Source organism: Spea bombifrons, chromosome 2 (genome assembly GCF_027358695.1).
Source record: "Spea bombifrons isolate aSpeBom1 chromosome 2, aSpeBom1.2.pri, whole genome shotgun sequence".
In the NCBI taxonomy this organism is placed as follows: domain Eukaryota; kingdom Metazoa; phylum Chordata; class Amphibia; order Anura; family Pelobatidae; genus Spea; species Spea bombifrons.
Genome location: NC_071088.1, coordinates 116,944,990 through 116,965,140, shown reverse-complemented (window position 1 = coordinate 116,965,140; position 20,151 = coordinate 116,944,990). Strand labels below are relative to the sequence as shown.

The 20,151-nt window shown below is 38.3% G+C and overlaps 2 protein-coding genes across 2 annotated transcripts in view; both read right to left on the bottom strand.

Moving 5' to 3' along the window:
- Positions 1-343: 343 nt before the first annotated feature.
- On the bottom strand, positions 344-8,127 carry LOC128475254 (baculoviral IAP repeat-containing protein 5.1-like). The gene is made up of 5 exons (XM_053457727.1): positions 8,089-8,127; positions 2,237-2,365; positions 1,999-2,108; positions 1,357-1,474; positions 344-466 (listed from the first exon to the last, which is right to left on the bottom strand). Exons 1-5 carry the CDS (start codon positions 8,095-8,097, stop codon positions 344-346), a joined length of 489 nt encoding a protein of 162 aa, XP_053313702.1. The 5' UTR covers positions 8,098-8,127.
- A 3,448-nt stretch (positions 8,128-11,575) lies between these two features.
- RAPGEF3 (Rap guanine nucleotide exchange factor 3) overlaps positions 11,576-20,151 on the bottom strand; it is a 30,693-nt gene continuing 22,117 nt past the window's right edge. Inside the window, exons 14-27 of the mRNA XM_053455917.1 lie at positions 19,792-19,874; positions 19,301-19,340; positions 18,015-18,096; positions 17,482-17,628; positions 16,960-17,057; positions 16,012-16,137; positions 15,300-15,481; positions 14,655-14,745; positions 13,761-13,811; positions 13,386-13,473; positions 12,985-13,049; positions 12,820-12,874; positions 12,441-12,512; positions 11,576-11,741 (exon numbers count right to left, since the gene is read on the bottom strand). Coding sequence (XP_053311892.1) covers positions 11,620-11,741; positions 12,441-12,512; positions 12,820-12,874; positions 12,985-13,049; positions 13,386-13,473; positions 13,761-13,811; positions 14,655-14,745; positions 15,300-15,481; positions 16,012-16,137; positions 16,960-17,057; positions 17,482-17,628; positions 18,015-18,096; positions 19,301-19,340; positions 19,792-19,874 — 1,302 coding nt within the window. The 3' untranslated portion in view covers positions 11,576-11,619. The remainder of the gene's footprint in view (positions 11,742-12,440; positions 12,513-12,819; positions 12,875-12,984; positions 13,050-13,385; positions 13,474-13,760; positions 13,812-14,654; positions 14,746-15,299; positions 15,482-16,011; positions 16,138-16,959; positions 17,058-17,481; positions 17,629-18,014; positions 18,097-19,300; positions 19,341-19,791; positions 19,875-20,151) is intronic.

Below are 20,151 nucleotides of genomic sequence, written 5' to 3'. Positions count from 1 at the left end.
ATACCAAGTCAGTGTTCCAAATATAGTGTTCTACTTTATTCCAACTGTCAGTGTATAATAAATAAGAACACTTGTGTAATAGTGTGCAGTGATTTCGTGTCCAGGGTAACACCAATCCAAGGAAAGACTACTTACAGAAATATATATAAAATTTTATTTAGCATATTACCTTTAAAAAAAAAAAAAAAGTTTTAAGTTATGCATTAAGTACAAGCGTCTTATATTGCCCACATGAAACAGTACCCTGTGCATGCGAAACACACAACACAGCCCCATTTCGTCAATTGGATGCAACCAAATAAAAAGCATCTACTCGACACCCTGACTCTTTGACACCAAACATTCAAATCTCTGGCTCCAGATCTATGGAACAGCCATGCTGCTTGGAGAAGTGTTCTAGAAGGCTTTTAGTAGTAGCAGTCATTTCTTCTTCCATATTGTGCATGACAATGGTATAGAACTTGCGCTAAGGAGGTAGAGAAGGGCATCACATTTAGTTCTCAGAGGATTAGATTTCCCTATTCCCCAATAAATAAATGAATGAATAAATAAATAAAAAAACCCTACCCCCTTTAAAATATTTAAATAATGTAAATGGCACCAAACCAAACATACCACTTTCAAAAGTGGTGGAGGGGATTAAAAAACAACAACCCTGATATTCAGATATTACGGTTACTACTAATTACAAAAAGAACAGTTCTCTTATAGAAAGATTTTGTTTTACATTTAACTTTCATAGTAATACTAAGCAAGTGAACCCACAGCTCCAGTCTGGTGACCTCTTATTTACATGTCCGGCTGATATTGGCATTTCAGTAGCCTACAGAGCTACATTATGTGCTTCCACAGTTAAATATGGATTTTTTTAAATGCTCACTTCCCTCACGCTGATGGCAAAAAATTGCAGTTTGGCTATTAGAAGCCTACTTGTTAGTACTTGCCACCAGGAGTAGGTAGAGTCTGTACCTGGACAACAGGGTCCATGAAAAGGCTTGTGGAAGTCATCGTTTAAGGGGCATTTAGTAAAATACCTCCTACAGAAAGAAAGTTGCAACATACCAGTTTGAAACCATGCCTGTCCTCATACACAAAGCCTGCTGATACAAGAGGAGATGGTCTCCCCGAGTTGAATCATGAGATAGAAAACACTTGTGTCATTGTATTATGAAGGGCCCACAGATGGAGCGACAGACAAGGTCCTCTATCCATAGGCCATGCAAAGCACAAGGAAACAGACACCGGCTTCCTCCTCATTTGATCACTAAGGATAAGATCCCATTTCGTGCAAATTAAGGTAATAAAGTGTAAAGTAGGTAAGAATGATTTTAAAAAAAAAAAAAAGAAAAAGCTTACATAGAAACACTTGATCCTCTCAACCTCCAAACGAATAAAGGCTTCCATTGATAGATTTGTGATGCTTTTTGAGAGAGCCAGGAAGCCACAATCAGCAGAACGTTTAGAATGTTCTATCCTACAAAAAAAATATAAAAGGAGATATATATATGTCCCATCAGCATAAGATTGCCCTTGTAGAAACAGGTGTAAAGTAGCAGCTTTAAGTTTAACAAATGGAGGATTGGGTGGGTGGGGGTGCTTGTCCAGGTTTATGTCAACTTATTGTAGGTGTTGTGCACATAGCCAGTTGTGATAGGACTATATACAGACAGTATGCCCATCTTCACGGAAGCCGCACCATAAGGTGGCTTCTTCCACCCAAGCAAAACATTTAGGTCTCTAGCCATTCAAGCAAATAAACCTTAACAGATTTAATTTTTTTTTCCTCTTAAGGGTTAATTGCCTAAAAATACAAAAATACACAGTATTTGTACACATTACAGTATAATAAAGATGTACAGTAGGCACAACACGTGTTAATACACAAGGCAAACATGTGCTGTAGAGGTTACATTGCGTATGGCCAGAGAGCACATATACGTACACAAGCAGTCTCATACGCGATACATTTAAAAGCAGCTTTTTCATTTATTTACGTACTTTGGGTCATCATCCGGCTCCCAGCCCTCCAACTCCTTTAAGCAGAAGAAACAGCAAGCTATGTCTGGTTCATTTTCTGTCGGGCAGTGTACAAACCCAGCCTTGGCCATCTAGAAAATCAATAAATGCTTGGTGTGCCTGTGCCACTGTATACATTAAAACAGAACTATATCCACACCGCGCTCCAAGCTCTTTCATGCGCAGTTTCCTTTTCTCTTTAGTAAACTTCTATACTTACATTCTCAGGAGTACACTTGCAGTTTTCAGTAAAAGGCCAGTCTGCAAACGTACGAAGGCGGCTCTCGTAATCATACATTTTCCTAAAGTCCTGTAAACGCTGGATTGCCTGCGTGTATATGTTGTTAGGCTGCATTATAAACAAAAATCCTCAAAATTTCTTTATAATAATAAATAAAATGTAATATCTTTACTAAAACAGAACAAATCAAAAACCCTTATGCTGTTATACTAAGACATGTTCCACTTAGGGTGCTATTTAAGAGTTTCCACTACTCATTACCGACAGCTGAATCTTCCATCCTTCCTAAGATTAACCCTTCCTTTACATTAGTGTATACCTAGATCACTTCTACACTGCAATGCTTTGTTTACCTTTGTTTACCAGAGAGTAACACTAAGCCTTTTATTTTTAAAATGTTTTTAAGTATACATCGATGTGTCCTTGACTGGAGATCCAGAGGACACTTGTCCCTAAAGAAAGAGCATGCAGTACTGAACAAATCATAGATAGGAGAAGGTGAAGTCATGTGAGAATCTAAAAGGAAGAAATGGTTGACAAATGTTTATTTTTTTGTGTTCATTTTTATTAAGTTACTGCATAATAAGTAGACTTGGGCCAAGGAATTCCACTATACATTATAGTGACCACATTATAATCTCAGGCAGCATTGAATTATTTTTTAATTGTGGCTAGGGTTAGGTAAACCTGCATGAAGAGGGAAGGCAAAGGCGATTTCTCCAACTAGTATGTCAGAGGATGTCTTATTTATTGGAAGAATAAAGGGTTTTGGTGGGTGCAGAAGACCCACTATTAACCCCTTAAGGACAATGGGCGGTCCCAAAACCCATTGAAAACAATGCATTTTGAGCCCGTACATGTACGGGCTTTGTCATTAAGGGGTTAATATTGTATGTCTCAGATGCTGTGCCTTAATGTCTGGGTGGGGGAGGTCCACCCCAGATACCACTCATCAGGGGAGTGGACCAGCTTACAGAGGTCCCAATTCTCCCAGAAATCCCCTCTCTCTCTCAATGCCTCCCTACCTTCTTTGACAACCACTTGATGTCTCATTTCCCGCAGCTCGACTTCTTCTCTTGCCTCTTCTTGTTCTTCTGTCATGTTTCTTCTTCTGTCCTTGGTCCCAATCCTTTATGATTTATTACGCAGGGGATTGAAAGCAACATCTCAACCATATTTTATCTGAGTATTTTATATAAAATATGAGACAGAGCAGTAAAATGGCAAATGCATTTTAACATAAAAAAAATGTAAAATGATGCATTCACATATGCAATGTTACATTGAGCTGCTGCTTATTGGCGAAATCCACTATGGATAAGCATCTTCCGAGTACATCTCGGAAGACTTTTCAGCATCGGGAACACTTACCTTGTTTACTTTGGAGAACAGAAGCCTATGCAAGCAGATATTACCATACACATTTAAGAAAAACAAACATTCAGGGTTAACAATTTAACTTTGGCATGGGTTATGTTAATCCTGGGATAGGGCTATTGAGGTAAAAAACTGATTTTTTTATCCTTTGGAATAATATTTGGAAGAATTCTCATTTGGGATTTTTTCCTACTTCGGCAGTTACGTGTACTTGGAAACGTTGAGCTTTATGGACAAACTATGTAACTATGTAATGTTCCATGTTGATAAGACCACCTCTCAAACTTTTTATATGTAACACAAGATATAGAAATTGTGTTTAGCACTGAATTTTTGTCCTGTGTCATCTGAACAACTCACTTACCCTTTTCTGTGCTATGAGGCAGTACTAAAGGTAACTTGACTCTTAGAAGGACCATCTGGAAGATCAAGAAGCCCCCAGGCCTAATGACTCTTTACCCCCCCCCCCCACACACACACACACACACACACACACACACACACACACACACACACACACACACACACAGTTTAGCAAAGTGAGCTGTAACCCCTTTACTGATGCCAGATCTGTAATTTCATCGCCTTGTTGATGTTATAGGTTTTGGAGTGGCCAGTGAAGGGTTAACTTCCACTTTGAAAAAATAGAACTACCGTATATCCTACCAGAATCCTGAGAATGGGCAGCTGGGAACGCTCTTTCTGTAATTCCTTTTTCCCCTTTTTGTATTTGTTTAAAAAAATGTTTTACTTTTTTCTTTGTGAATATAATTATTAATGTGTCCAACCTAAAGGATCCCCATACATAGAAGACACAGCTGTACATGGTATGTATGTTTTGTCCTGTACGCTTCTCTTAATGTGTGTCCTTAATGTCGTGTTTGTCCACTTAGTGGCTCATACACCCAAAGCATAAACTTGATTTATCTACAAATGAAGATGCTATTTCTAGCACTAGAGCTGACTCTTTTATACATTTCATAATGTATATATCAAATAAAATATCAGATAAAGTATATATGTTACCACGGGGTCTTTTCACTAAAGATATAAGAACTCACACGTTATCTATGCATTGTGTAGGGTCAACTTGGACCTTCTTGAGCATGAAGCCTGCTAACTCTTGATACCGGGCAGATAAATTATTCAACCCCCCTGTAAACTCTCTCTTCTTCTCTTGATATAGAGTATTTATAAATGGTACCAATAATTAATAATAAATGGGAATAGAATATATTACAATATAACAGTATATTAAGAGGTACATGACCTTAAGGAGGCCCATGCTGCACTGAGACTTGGTGGTGGTAAATGTGTGAAAAATAACAGATTTAACATTTTAATGCTTAGATCAAGTAATCCCAGCAGTGAGATGGGGGACCGAACTTGGACAGATGTTCACGTTTTTAGAATAGGGTAGGAGTTGAAGAAGTAGGGCAGTAAGGATATGCAGAGTGCTGAGGCATAAGAAGAGGAGAACACTGGGGTCTCCAACCTCTACTATGTTCCTGAGTCATTCAAGGTAGATTTGCTGAGATCTGTGTCTAAGGAGTAAGAGTAAGGTGCTATGGTGTGGCACATCAAGGTATCACTAAGCACTGCCCAGCATGAGAAGAAGCTGGGATGAAGAGGTCTATGTCACATTATGAACAAGAGAATGCAGCACCAGGGGTTCCACCAAAAAACACTTTTTACTGATAATTTGCTAGGAGTTGGAAACCAGTGATCTCAATGCAAGCTGTGTATACATTTTGGCTAAAGGGTTTGAGGTTCTTTTACAGCTCAATAAATAATGAATCCACATTCCAATTTATAGTTTGGGCATTGTCTCTAGATTTTTTGTATCAGCATGACATTTATTTCATTGACTCATTAATGGCATTGTGATATGTAATATGTTGACCACAAGAGTTGTGAAAACATAATGAACAAGCATGGTCCCAGTATCTCAGTACTGGCCAACTTGCCATAGAACAATGGTGTACAAATCAGAACCCCATTCCCAATTGGCCATGGTTTATTATCCTTTTTACATAATCACATATGTTCAAATGAAATGATATTTGGTTCATCCCATCATCATAAATCCAGATTGCTTAGTATGTTAATGTTCTCACTACTACTACAGAGTAGGTTGACCAGGTTTCTTGTTCAGCACAGAATGTACACGGATATTGGGAAAGCAAAGTGTGTCCTACACCAGAGCCTTTGCCAGGTTAGCCTGGCTGAAATAAAGCACTAAACGTTTAAATGGAAAAATGATATGTTGTATTAACTCTAGAAGTAAAAAAAAAGTACAGTCCAGCTGTTACACAGTAACTATCATGTGAATCCTTAATTGTCCTCAGGAAATCTATAAGAGGTTTAGGTGGTCCGCCTAAAGGGGTAAAAGTCCTTTACAAACATTGATATTAGAAAGAAAACACATTCTAGCCAATACATACACCAATAGTAATGTATATTTATTCAATTCTACCAGAAAACAGATAAACTAGTCACAGAATGACTTATTTCTACATATCGGTCTCCCTTTAAAGGGTCATTTCTAGGAAGTGTATATTGCGGCTTCTCTTAAATCTTTGTTTCCCTTCATGATGGATTTTTTTATATAAGTATTCCAGTTAAAGGAGCCTTTCTTGTAACGTTGATTGGCACTGGGGGTACCAAATTAGCCATTATTCTTGTATGTGAAAAAGAATACATGCATACATTTTACATCCCGCTTACCAGATACGTTGCAGCCCTGCAATATATTGAATGAATATATGTATATATATATATATATATATATATATATATATATATATACTTTATTTTGTGATGAGAATTATCAATGACTTGTATGTACTTGTCTGCTTCAGGCTTCCTTGCTTGACTCTTAAGAGTCAATCAGCTACCACGCTGGTTTTAACTCATCCAATTAAGGTTGCTGTGTATATAATTAGGGACAGGCTTGAATATGCTGACTATAGCATCGTAAGGTGAAGTTCATTAAATGTAACTAATCAGACACATAAAACAAACTGCTTGTGGTATCAAATTTGAAATCGCTTCATTGTTGGATATCCGTAGCCTTGTTTGCAAAAACTTTACGATTTAAGGCAATCTTGAAGCTAAAGTGGACTATATTATAAAAACCCAACATTGTTCAAGTGCGTAAGAGGTTAAGATTTATGATTAGAACTACCTGGTCACAGGTAAGCCCTGTAAACCGTGGATTGGTCCCTGTACCTGATTATATATAAGAATGTTTATTTTTTTTTTCTCTCTGCTTGAATGCAGGTAAGTTACAGTTTGGTCATAAACTTTATCTGATTCTTGATAGCAGGAGTGTGAAATTGAAGGTGCTGAAGGAATGCATTAAGATCAGGGCAGGCTCTCGCAGTTAAAGGAGTCGCCGGCCAGGCTTGTCTTGTATTTCTGCAATTAAGGAGAGTGTTTGTATGACGTTTTATTTGTGTTCGCTTACTGCTGCAATAAAAAACTGACCAGGTGGATTTTTTTTTTTCTACTGTACTGAGTGGGTTGTAGATACATGGTAAAGACAACTAGCAGATTTGGTAGATGTTCGTACAGTAAGGGGATTTAAACATACATAAGGTAGGCATACATCTATCCTGACTCTAAGGCCACATCAGGGACTGACTTGGGTTTGAGTCTTTACATCAGAAGTGGGTAGATGAGATCAGCCGTCTGGTCTGCTGTCAAATTTCTATGTTTCTATTCATTGAAGGGTACGTTTGAAGGAAAGCTGTGGTTTTATTTGCAATTCATTATGAAGGGTCAACACTTGCCCAGCAAACAGGGCTGAGCTGGCCCTGTGCAATGCATAATTCACTGTTTGAGGCATAAGACATCTCACTGGTTGAAATACACATTATACAGGGCTGGCCAAGAGCTTCCTGCAGCAGGATGTATAGGACTTAAAACCACAGCTCTCCTGCAAATGTCCCCTCCTTAGTGAATAAACCCTTGATATTTTTTTTTTTTTTTTTTTTTTTTTTTTTTGTGATGGCAAATGTGCAGATAAAACTGTCCTCTATAGGGTGTAGAGAATATATTTCTTTTTATTGTAGCACTGTGTTGGCTGCATCACAAGTGCAAGCCTGATACACAATACACGCATGGATTCTGAAAATGTACCCGAACAGTAATCTTATGGCGTCTGCTTTGTTTGTAGCTGGCATCATGGATCCCGGGCATCACACTGCTTTCCTGCTGGCTATTTTAGTCGGCATCCTTCTTCTGGTCCTGGCTGTATCTGCCCTGATGATGTGCTACTGCAGGTAAACCCAGAGAATGCTTGACTGCAGTTACAACACCTTGTGTTTTTTTTTTTTTTTATGATTTGGATTTATGGTTGCATTGTGTACATACATACATACATATGTTTGCTTTACTGGCATTAGGTGTTCAGTTGGTAACTAGGGGTGAAGCCTCCCAATAGCCTATACATTGACCATTGTGACTGGATGAGATATATATATATATATATATATGTATATGTATATATATATATATATATATATATGTATGTGTATATGTGTATATGTGTGTGTGTATAGTAAAAATAGTCTTATTCCCTCACACTTTGTTTCTGTGTTTAATCATTAACGCTTATTGGGTTTTTTTTCCACACTGAACAATCTAACTATTTAACTGCTTCACAGGCAGAAATGCATCAGATTTCCAAACTGGAAATCCACCATGGGACTGCGAAGGCTGCAAAGAGATCAAGCAACTTCGATGACAAGTTTTATGTGCAATGCAGTGGATCCCAACCCCTTAATATGTAATGACCCGAAAACCTCTCGGACTATGGTCTCTGTGCCTATGATTGAAGACCACAAATGCCAAAGAGACACCCTACTGACTTCTTGCTTGTCAGTCGATAGCATTATATTGTCTTTGAGCGAAGATGACTGTTTACAAACTGAAGAGCCCATTAATACATCTGCAGTGAAAAAATGTATAACTTCAGAACAAAACTCGGCACTCAACTTTATATTGTCATCTGGAGCATCTGTATTTGGGAGTTTGGGCGCTTTGCTTAGCACGAAAGCCAAACGACGTAGTTCATCCATGAAAAGCGGGATGGAATCAGATATAATGTTGGTGCCAATGGAGTCTCCGGTGCAGGCAACATATCCAACTCATGGGCATTTCAAAACAACAAGCTTACCCCGCGACATGAGTCGCAGTACAATCCTGTGCGAAAATTCCAGTGATCAACCGTTTACTTGGACCACTGGTGGGTTATCCATTCTAAGCGGCGATGGTGGGCAAAAGGAATCCTCTTCTGTTCCTGGAACACTAGAAAGGAAATCGCGTGCATATGAAGAACAAGAGTTAAGCAGGCAGAGGTGTGCTCAGTTATGGAATCCCTCTAGACCACTACAGCCAAATGACTTGTTTGCACCTCTTGGGAATGGGCCCATCTCTGATGGAACACTGGTTGCAAAGAAAGAACATAACAATGTAACAAGCTTAGACTCGGGGGTAGATATCATAGCAGCACCAGTTAGACGGGAAGAGGATCTTAAAAGAGAAATCGATCTGAAGGTAACTTGCATAAAAGAGATGGCAGGGTATATGCCATGTACAAAGGTTGGGATCATGGGGGCTGTTAAAGAAAATGAGATCTATGGTGATGATCAAGCACAGAGGGAGAGCAAAGAATTACATCTCTCCCATCAAGAGGCAGCGAGGAAGCTTAACGGAGCACAGAATGCCAGGAGTGTATGGCAGAAAAGAGAAGAGCGTCCACTCATTGGGGTCAACTAGTGTCTGTCGGTTAGAGATTTTTCTATGCGTTTATTACTGTGCTATGAATCCGTGCATTAAGTGATTTAAATATTTAGGATTCATTTTGACATCCTTTTTATAAGACTGTATTTTGACAAGGAACAAAATGCTTATTTTGTATGAATTTATTTTTTACGAGCACTGCCAGCGACAGACTGATCTTTATAAATTTACATATTTTAAGTTGCGTGCAACCAAAGATGGTGGTATAAATCCTAAACAAGGCATATCTGCTGCAAAGAGGAATGTTTTGTCCTGTATGCTTTTGTATGTTTTTTGTTTTGTTTTTCTCTATTAAATATTTTAAATCAATTGTAAATGGGGGATGATTTTTTTTTTTTGGTTTCAATACAAAACAGTAAGGGAGCTGTTAAATGTAGGGAGAAGATTCAACTTCTGTTATGTCCTTAAGGGCCAGAGGCTTAGCTGTAAAAGAACACTGAGAACTGGTCAATTTAGGTGGAACAACCTGCATGCATGGGATTGGAAGGTCTGTATCTTGAGTCTAAGAGCAGACCAAGGTTTGAGCTTTTTGCAGCAGCAAAACAATGATGGGTTACATGGGCCAAATGGTTCTTATCTGTTTAAGTTCTGTTTCTATGATTTAACAAACAAGAATGATACCCAGGGGCAGATCAAGAACAGGTGGGGCCTTGGGGCAACACTTTTACAATGGGCCCTCGCCACAATATAATATAAGAAGTCAATGGCATGGGGGCTGTTCCTTAGACTATATGTAGCAAGTTGTCACATGTGCTAACCAAGTGGCTGTAGTACATGTCCTTATGGAAACTTTAATTTATCTGAAGCATCTACATTCAAGCAAGGATATAAACCATAACATACGAGTGGCAAAATCACCAGTTGGGAGTCTTAGATACGATCAGAAAAGTGTACAATCTAAAATCTCAAGCCAACGTGTGACTGAGAATCTGCATCTTCAATCTGAGATTGGAGAAAAATCCCTGATTTCACAATAGGTCCACTGGCTGCTCGGTATGATATTCCTTCTATAGTTCAACCTTGAATTGGAAAACTCCAGATAGTATCATGCACAGGAATTGTGTTTAAGGGGACAGGAAGGGACCCGCAGACAAATATGGAGAGGTATCACGGAAACGGTTTTTTTTTTTATCCCACGAAACTGTATTAAAGTTGTAAATGGCTAACAAACTGTCCACACATAACCAAATACCCCTTAGATAAAAATTTTTTTTACATATATCATGGAAGCTGCTTCTGTCCTTGTGGTACACTGAAATAAACACACAAAGGCATATTGCACATCACACATATGCTTAAGAGGCTTCTACCTTTTTATTAAATCAGAGTAGTCAGCATAGCTAATGATAATGCACATATAGGAACATGACCGTCCTGTGCTGTGGATGCTTTCAGTCGCTTCAGTTAAAATTCATTGCTGCTGGAGACTTCATGTAATCCACATACAAGACACTAACTATGGACAAAGTCAACCTAAACTCTCATAACATTTTTTGTGTGATGTCATTAGCGATATTCAAACAGTTGAAGTCCAGTCTCTACCAAGGCTAGTTACTCTTCAAAGCAAGTCCTGTAGTTCCAGGGTCAAGTTGGAAAGATATTTCATCGCCTTGCACTTGTCTCCTCTCCTCAACTGAATTATCAGATAGAGAGTTAGGTACGGCTTGGAATTATACGAAAAAAAATCAAAAAAAAAATCAGTAAAATGTCAAATCTTAAAGGGGAAGACCAACATGTATTGCTTTACATCTTTTAACTTCAGTTCCAATTTTAAGTCCTAAAACCATAAAACCATATAGAAGCTTGTCCATCCATCACCTGTGCAAATCTGCAATATTAAGACATATTAAAATGAGTACATGGTACAATATTTATACAGTATGATAAAGCTGGTAAAATATAGACAGTGTTCTTTAGGGAGCTTTGCTCCAGTCCTTTGAGGATAATGCATGCTCTCCTTGTCATGTAGATGTTGAAATGTTATCTGCAGTATAAAATGTGCAACCAGGATGCAGCAGAAAAGTAGCATATCCGCGGTGAAAGAGCACTAAATCCAAATATTGGACTGTCGGTGACTTGCGAGTCCCTGATACAGGGATTATTTTTACGTACAAATAAAGTATTATTAGAAAATTCCTTTAACATCTCTGTGAATTAGAAACTTCAAGAATATTATATCACGATGGCTCCAGGCTGCGAGATAACTCCATAAGTCTCTTCTGGTTATCAATCACTTTCATGTGCTGGATATAAGCCCATGTTGTAACTGGACTCCTTGGAGACAAAGAGTGTTCTGAGGCTGCAGGACAGGAAAACAGAATATGTTTGGCAAATACTTGGTAAAATATATTGACTATTCAGCTCCTCTACTTGTTTTAATTATGGGTTAATAGGTATAGGCTCCATGATGCATACAAAATTATTTTAATTATCTTTTCCCCTAAACTCGTTTATGAACAAATTGTCTCAAGCATGGCATGCGGTACATTTACTAGGAAGTAAAATGTTGCTGAGTAAAATCTGCCTTATGACTGTTGAGTATGTCCATTAAAATAAGAGTTCACCATAAAACATCTGAGATCCTACTATTTTATTTGACCTCTGGTGGGTTTATTTACTAAATCCAGAGTTCCACGTACTGAATTAAGAACACCTTAAGAGCAATTGTCTCAGCGGCTGAATAACCAAACTCTGTGTTTTCTGAACATCTCTGACTTTCTCAGAGGTGTCCCACAGTGATCAGTAATCAGTACGACTTTTCATTAAATCACAATACTAGAGTAATACTAGAGTGCAGCCTTCCTGTGGCCTTGCTTGTATCATCAGAACCCCAAACATACCACATTAAAGAGAAACCCCCCATGTTCTCTAATATAGTTTAGTTTGGGGGAGCATTGGTCTGGGTGTTCATTTAAGAGGTCATCTGTGCCAGAGACAGTAGATCCATGCTCCCCATTAATTTATAGGTTCAAGCAGACATGTAGAAATGTTCACTTACAAGCTGATATCCTTGCAGCACTGGGTTCATCCAGAATGTGAAGAGGACGTGAGCGTAAAGGTGACATTGGAACTGAGGGTAAAAAAAAAGTATATTAAAGTTTAACTGCAATATCCAATTTAGTCACTAGGAGGCGACCACAGAAAGCACACTGCTAACAGCACTTACACATCTTCTGTAGTCCAAACAAAACACATATTAACTATTTGTTAACTATCCTTTATCATTAAAATGTGCACACAGTATGAATGCCACATATACAGGTAACAGAAGGCATATTGAAAAATAAGAAACATTAAGCGTTACAAAGCAGTCTAATCAAACAATAGCAAGATGTGGTTTCATATGGATAAACATATTTAAAAAGACCATTACTCACTGTAAGCCTGGCTGCGGCAGCCATGAAATGTTTGTATAATCCTTGCAATCATGCGCTGATGGTTTAAAAAGAATAGGTGATTAAAACCACCGAAATCTGAATATAAATTAAGTGAATTCTAAAATTCTTTGGCATTATTGATTGACCAGTGCAGTATTAACATACCATTTTTTCAAAGTTCACAAGGTTATCCAGCGTGCTTCTATTACCCTCATGCAGGAAGGTCAAGTCTGGAAAAGAATAGCCAAGAATTAGGAATGTTTCGAAGCATGGCTCATTCCATGGTACAAGTCTCCATATACATTTTTGCATGTCCAGCAGCAAGGGCTGAGCTGGCCCTGTAAATGTATAATCAATAAGACAACTTCCAGCAAATCTCCCAACATGAACATCACGCAGAGCCAGCTTAGCCTTCCCAGAAGGAGATGGTCACAGGGGTCATCCCTTGATAATGAAGAAGAAGTCATGGAGATTGAAGCTTTAACTTCAACTGCGACCTACTGTTTTAGTAAATAAACCCCATTGTGTGTGTGTGTGTCACCCACAAATATAGTAACAGTTCCTACCTTTAAGAATGAGGGGAAGGAATGGAATGAGGGGAGGACTAAGCTTTGCTACAGCTAGTCTGTAGGATCTGTGATTCCATGAAGGATCCTGTGAAGCAAAACACATGAAAACTGTTAATATACTGAATGATGGGGTCTCTGTAGCATTTTGTGGGTCCTGTTGAGTTACTGAGCACTATGAAAATATGTATGGCTGCAATCTAGTCATAAAGGGCCCAGAAGAGATGTTTCAGGGAAGAAGGAACAGAACACAAACATCAGCATTGAAACCAATATGTCCTTTTTCTCGAAGAACGAACAAAAATAAAAAGTGCACTGGGGTTACAGCAATCATCATGCACTGCGGACAACTAACGTCGTACGTACGTTACATACCATGAGTCTCTCAAATATGGAATACAGCTTCCTAGTTTTGCTTGGCAGTCTCTGGAAAGACATTATTATTGTTGTTATATGTACTGTATTTGCTCAATTATAACACAAACCTGATTATAAGACGACCCCCCAAAATCTGAATATTAATTTAGGAAAAAAAGAAAAAGCCTGAATATAAGATGACCCAATAGGAAAAAAGTTTTACTAGTAAATATTAATTCATGTAAACTATTTTTTCATATTTAATAAAAGCTATTTTTTTTATTATTATTATTTCCTTTTATTTTCCAACCTGCCCCCCAGTTACGCACATCTGCCCCCAGGCTTGCCACTCTGCCTGAGTAACATGATAGTGGAAAGACATTTTAACTAGTGTCCAAAAAATATTAACCCATATTCCATAGTTGGTGTGTTTAACTGCTTTTATTTGTAGAATCTATTTTCATTTCGTATCTCACCAGCCCTGTGTGTCACATCCACTAAATGCCATCTTTTGTTTTGCTATGTAGTATAGAGAATTCTTTTTTCTTTAAAATTTCCAGGATGTATTATATAACAGGGACTTTATGGATAATACACAGTCCTTTTGCTTTCATTAAAAAAACAAGGAGCATATATGGATAAATAGTTGGGTTGCAGAGAAAGACATTGATGCTGCTCAACTCAGGGGTAGGCACCAGCATTGCTCATGGTGGACATTTACTGGGGTTTGGTGGACAATTTAATGATGTTCTATGGACCTTCACAAACCGTGCCACAGACACTGATGTGCTTCTACGGACACTTTGCCTATCCAGTTGCAGACTTGAAGGTTAGTGAGCCATACACTAGCCACATGCTGCCTAGAGCATTGTCAACCTTTTAAAGTGTTGGCACATTCATCTGACTACTCACCTGCCAGGTCCTGGACAAGCGGCTCACAGCTGTATTACTGAGTCCAAACATCACCGCAAAGAAACAATTCAAATTCTTCAGTTCTTTGAGGCTGAAAGTACATTTTTATGAATTTACAGTGAGAAAGAGTTAGAACTTCATTTGGAACAGCAGATCCAAAGCACAGGATCCAATCAATATTAAGGAGCCCCTGGGCCGGTGTGTCAATGTATTTCTGTTGAAGTTATAAGGAGGCAACATCCTATCTATTGAAGACACAGGGGTTGTAGCAGTAACCAGGCTAAACTTGTGCCACTGGGACTGTGCTAATATAGCTGGGAAACGGGGATACCTCTGCATAGGGACTACGTCGGCTTGTCTTTTTGGGGAACAAGTTATCTTTGTGTGTGTGTGTGTATATATATATATATATATATATATATATATATATATATATATATACACACACACACACACACACACACACAATAACCAATACATAAAAGGTAAAATTAAAGAAGTCGATGTGTGTAATATGATCAGTGTGTCTTCCAAGTATTACACTTTTCTTTTTTTTCATTTTTGTGTAGCTTGTGTTTATATGTTTTTGGGGTTTTGTTAGTGACAGGAACCTTGCAGAAGACATGTGATGCAATAGTAACTTACTGGGCTGCCAGCTTGATAAACTTTCTCAGCAGATGGGCCCTGCGTTCATCATCCTGGCATAGACACACCTCAGTAACCACCCAAAATTGCACTTCATTAAAGCGCTTCATGAATCTTTCCAGGTTGGCTGTAGTTGAGTTACGAAACCTCTGCTTCCCAAATATATGATACAGAAGTTCCACCTAAGAAGTAAACAGTGAACATTCATTTTTAATAATGTTGCAAATGGACAAAGAATGGCACGGTGTTTGTGGATGTAGTTGGGGTTATGCCCATAATGAAAGCACTCAAGAAACATTTACTTAAAAAAAAAAAAATTATTATCTTCTCTTAATTCCCCACTGATGTTACTACATGGAAACGAAATCAGGCGGCAGGCAAAGGGGCCAATGCATATGATGGGGATGCCACACAAATTTAAAGGGGCCTCTCAGACATCATACACATTAAAATGATGGCTGGAGTGTCCCTTTAAGATTGTTATACTGTTTTTATACTGTTGATTTTATACTGTTAGAATAGGGACTCTGCTTAAAAAATAGGGGTCTCATCTTGTGTAAAGGTTATCCTGTAGGCTATGACATATAAAACCAACAATTTAGAACACTGGCTAGACTTTTAGCTTGGTAGCTAGAACATTCTAATTATTGAGTTGCTGCCATGAGAAACAGAACCGCTGTCTGTGTATGACATTTTCAGGAATCACTAATACCTGGTGAATGCTCCTGAACAAGTTCCAATCATTTTCAGTCATTTGGTGTGCAAGGTCTTTTGAGCCGATAACATCCAGTATGTCATAACTGCTTGCGTTTGGCCCCATTTGCTCAGGGAGTGGATTCTTAAAAGAAAAACAGTGGGTGTTTTCATTCAGTTTGGGTGCAAATGCAATCGTACTTCATGGCTCACCTCCCTAGCCCCCTGTTTACTCTACTACCATCACCTCCCAAGCCCACAGCTTACTTTACTACCCCTTATGATTAATTGAAATTGTTGCTTTTTTATGTTTTCAGGAAGCCATTCCAGTCCTGTAATCCTTACGCTGGGGTGGTAATACAATATACCATTAAATACTTGGTAGATCAGATCATCACTTTAATACAAACACAGCTGCCATGAAGGCCAAAAATGCATTTTGTGCATAAGCCCTTATTTATAAGTAGCAGACACAATCTACTCGAAGAGTATTTATCACCTCACACAAGTAGAGCAAAGTATAGCTTTCATAGAAGGCAAAGGAAGGGATTCTTTACAGTGAGGACAATAAAAGTATGGAATTTACTTCCAAGGTAGGCGGTGTTATCCAATACATTAGATACCTTCAAAAGGGGCCTCGATATTTTCTTAGAAAGGCATGACATACAGGGATATAAATAGAATAACATTAATATTTTAGAGCTTCTTGATCCAAGGAGAAATCCGATTGCCTCTTGGAGTCAAGAAGGAATTTTTTTCCCCTGATGGCAGAATTCGGAGTAGCTTAATTAGGGTTTTTTTTTGCCTTCTTTTGGATCAAGAATAGGAAGGTTAGGTAGAAGGGTTGAACTTGATGGACTTAGGTAGTTAGTAGCTAGTTCCGCTTTTATTGGTATTGGTGTTTAAGGGCATCAAATATAACTCCTGCCCTTACATGTTTCGTTCTATGAAATTATTACATGCTTACCAAAGTGGTCAATTCTTGCGCACTGCAGATGAAAAGTCTTTCATTGACCCCCAAAGACGTGAAGACACCAATGTCCTCATTTTTTAGACATACTTGTTCTGCAGACAAAATAAACAGAAACGGGGTTTGTTTCAGTAGTTTTGTGCTGTTTATAAACAAGCACATTAAAGAGAAGCTTGGTTTGTGTAAAGCTAAGAAGAAACAATTATTTCCAGAAGTAAGAAGATGTTGTTGTCAGTGTCTCCAGCTATAGAAACACATTATGCTTGTTGTTTGGAACATAACTACATTATCTCCTGACACAAATACTATATAGAATTTGTATAAAGACAACAAACTACAATAAGGTTTTTATACGAAGAGCAATTTTCATATAAAGCAGTATGGAGCAATCATTCACAATATTCCACGGGTTGCTACAGTGATACATTTTACCATTTTGCACTAGAATGACTCTTCACATATCACATATACTATTGATTCTGACTATGGGGAAGCATTTTCACAGTCCAAACTTCTCACCTCCACTTGAGTTTACTTTGACTAAGATTTGATCTCTGTGGCATCCATTCTTTGTTATGAAAGACGATATCACTTCTTGGACAGAGGCATTTACTGGAAGCATGGTGGTAACACAAGAGTGGTCTGGTCTATATATATCATAAGGTACTAGAAAAAAAAAGCAAAGCAATTATTCTTTGTAAAACCCATCAGAAACTCAGCATAAAGAGTTTAAGCAGTGTCAAGCTAAGGTACTTTATTTTGGGCACAAAATCCCAAATAAAATAAAATGTAGTGACCTTCACATTACACAAAGGGCTCACCTCCAGTGAGCTTCTGCTCGTGTATAGTTTGAAGTACCTGTATAAAACCTCCTTACTGATTGAACTATGCATTATGCAGGGCCAGCTCAACCTTTCCAGAGAAATTCGCCAGTGTTGGGCTGAAATCAGCGGGAACGTTCCACTGGTTGCTATGGCGATAAGACCAGTTTTCAAACCTAGTACCACAATCACAGAGCTGCAGAAAAACCAGATCGTCTCTAGTGGTTATACCTTTGTCTTGTGCTTGAATGGTGTACGAGTTGCCAGGTTGATCCTCCTCTATGCCGGAAAACATGTTTGAATAGTTGTGATTCTAATAACAGAAAAAAATAATATGTAAAATAATATGTAAAACAATCAAAATACATTCAAAGCTCTAGGGAGCTAAGGACAATCAAATCATCCATCTAGAGACACTTGACTTGAACTCTGCAAATAAATCTATCACAAATAACAGCAATTCTCCCGTAGAGTGAAAAAATGTGACCAGTACAGAAATATATTTTACTTCAATTAACAAATTTGGTCCAAAATATCTCACAAATGTCTATATGATGATTACTATTTAATTAATTAAATACCGTATTGGCTCGAATATAGGCCGCACTTTTTTCCCCCACTTTAAGTCTTTAAAGTGGGGGTGCAGCTTATGTTCGGGGTCTGGCGCCCGACGCCCAGGACATGCAGTTCCGGGCGCTGGGCAGGCAGCAGGGTTAGGATACAGATCCCCCGCAGCGGTGCAGGGGACCTGCATCCTACTCTCTGATACACGGCGGAAGTGCCAGCAAGTGCCGGAAGTTGAATAGCTGTCCCCCGCCGGCCCTGCAAGACCCCGGGAGTCTGCACCGGTAAGTTAAGGGGGGGGGCTCTTGGGGGCAGAGTGGCAGCATATCTCCGGGGGGGATAGAGTGGCAGCATATCTCGGGGGGGGGGCACATCTCGTGGGCAGAGTGCATATCTCAGCATATCTGTTCCACTAAGTGTTTGTTTTTTTACTAAGAAATGTTTTTCTTTAAAAAAGCACCTAACTTTTAGGGTGCGGCCTACATTCGGGTGCGGCCTATATCCGAGCCAATTCAGTATTACCGGCATCAAATCCAGCCCATTATTGCTTACTTGCTCCTTTTTATCCAGCACGCATGATGAAAATAGCGTGCATTCTCCACATCTTTTGGTTATTATTTTGCTCCAGGGTTTTCTTTCATAGCCATTTATCTTTACTCATAGCCAAGCTAGTCAGCAAAATACATTACAAGTTCTTACCTATTAAACAAATAGTTCTATTATCTGTTTAAGAGCGAATCTTTCTTTGGGTGAGACACCGTTTACAAAAAGTATGGTCATCTATTTTATGGGACTGGGATACTATGTGTGATTTGTGTCGGAAATTGTTTAAATTATGTAGGACAATGTCTAAAACTATTATATTTATATCTGCTTTTCAGATGTACCCCTATGACTTCTGTTCCTACCAGGAAAAACACGTTGATAATTAATTCGAGGCTTATACAACATACCTTTATCTGGGGAGGTGTACAGCCACCAGTATTATCCATTCTGTGGTGAAAAGACATAGATATTAACATTTATTAGCACTATATACATCTGCCTCCAATCTGATTGCTCGTATTATTTTACATAGATAAAAGTAATTAAGATAAAATAATAATTTTACACTGATAGTTTAGTAATCACAACAGAGACAACACAGACTGTTTTTAAGATCACTTTTCTTTTGGACTAGAAGAAGATTAAAGGATTAAATAGGATATATATATAAATATATATATACCGTATATATATATATAGTGATGCATTGATCTGATCTAGACTAAGGGTCTTAGAAATCCTAAGGGTAGTATAAAATAGCGTTTACAGTTTTTAAGACAAGGTCATCCTACGAGCACAAGATATTTGTAAAAGTACAAGCACCAAATAGTTTATAAGCACCAAGTAACAAAAAAACATACGAGAACAGGTTTTTTAAAATATTGTTATGGACACTTACATTCTGGTTCTCCGTCGCTCCTGCAGGTTTTCCTTTAAAAAGCCCAAAAGACGTGGATCTCTGCTAACATATTCAGAAAGTTTCTGTGTAAAAAGGAAGAGTATCACAATCTGCTTACACGGTAAGCAACAGTGCATCCACTACTGGAATCCGCAATAATTATAATAAAAACAAGTATATTACGTTCTAAGTGTATGTAGACAATTAGCAGTTGTTATTATTAACCTTTATCTATTAAGTGGTAACATATTCTGCATCACTGTACAATTTTAATATGGGGTGATAACAGGCCCAGACTGGCCCTTTGTGAAGATTTTTTTACTGAAGACAGGAAGTATATCCCTTGGGAAAATGGGAATT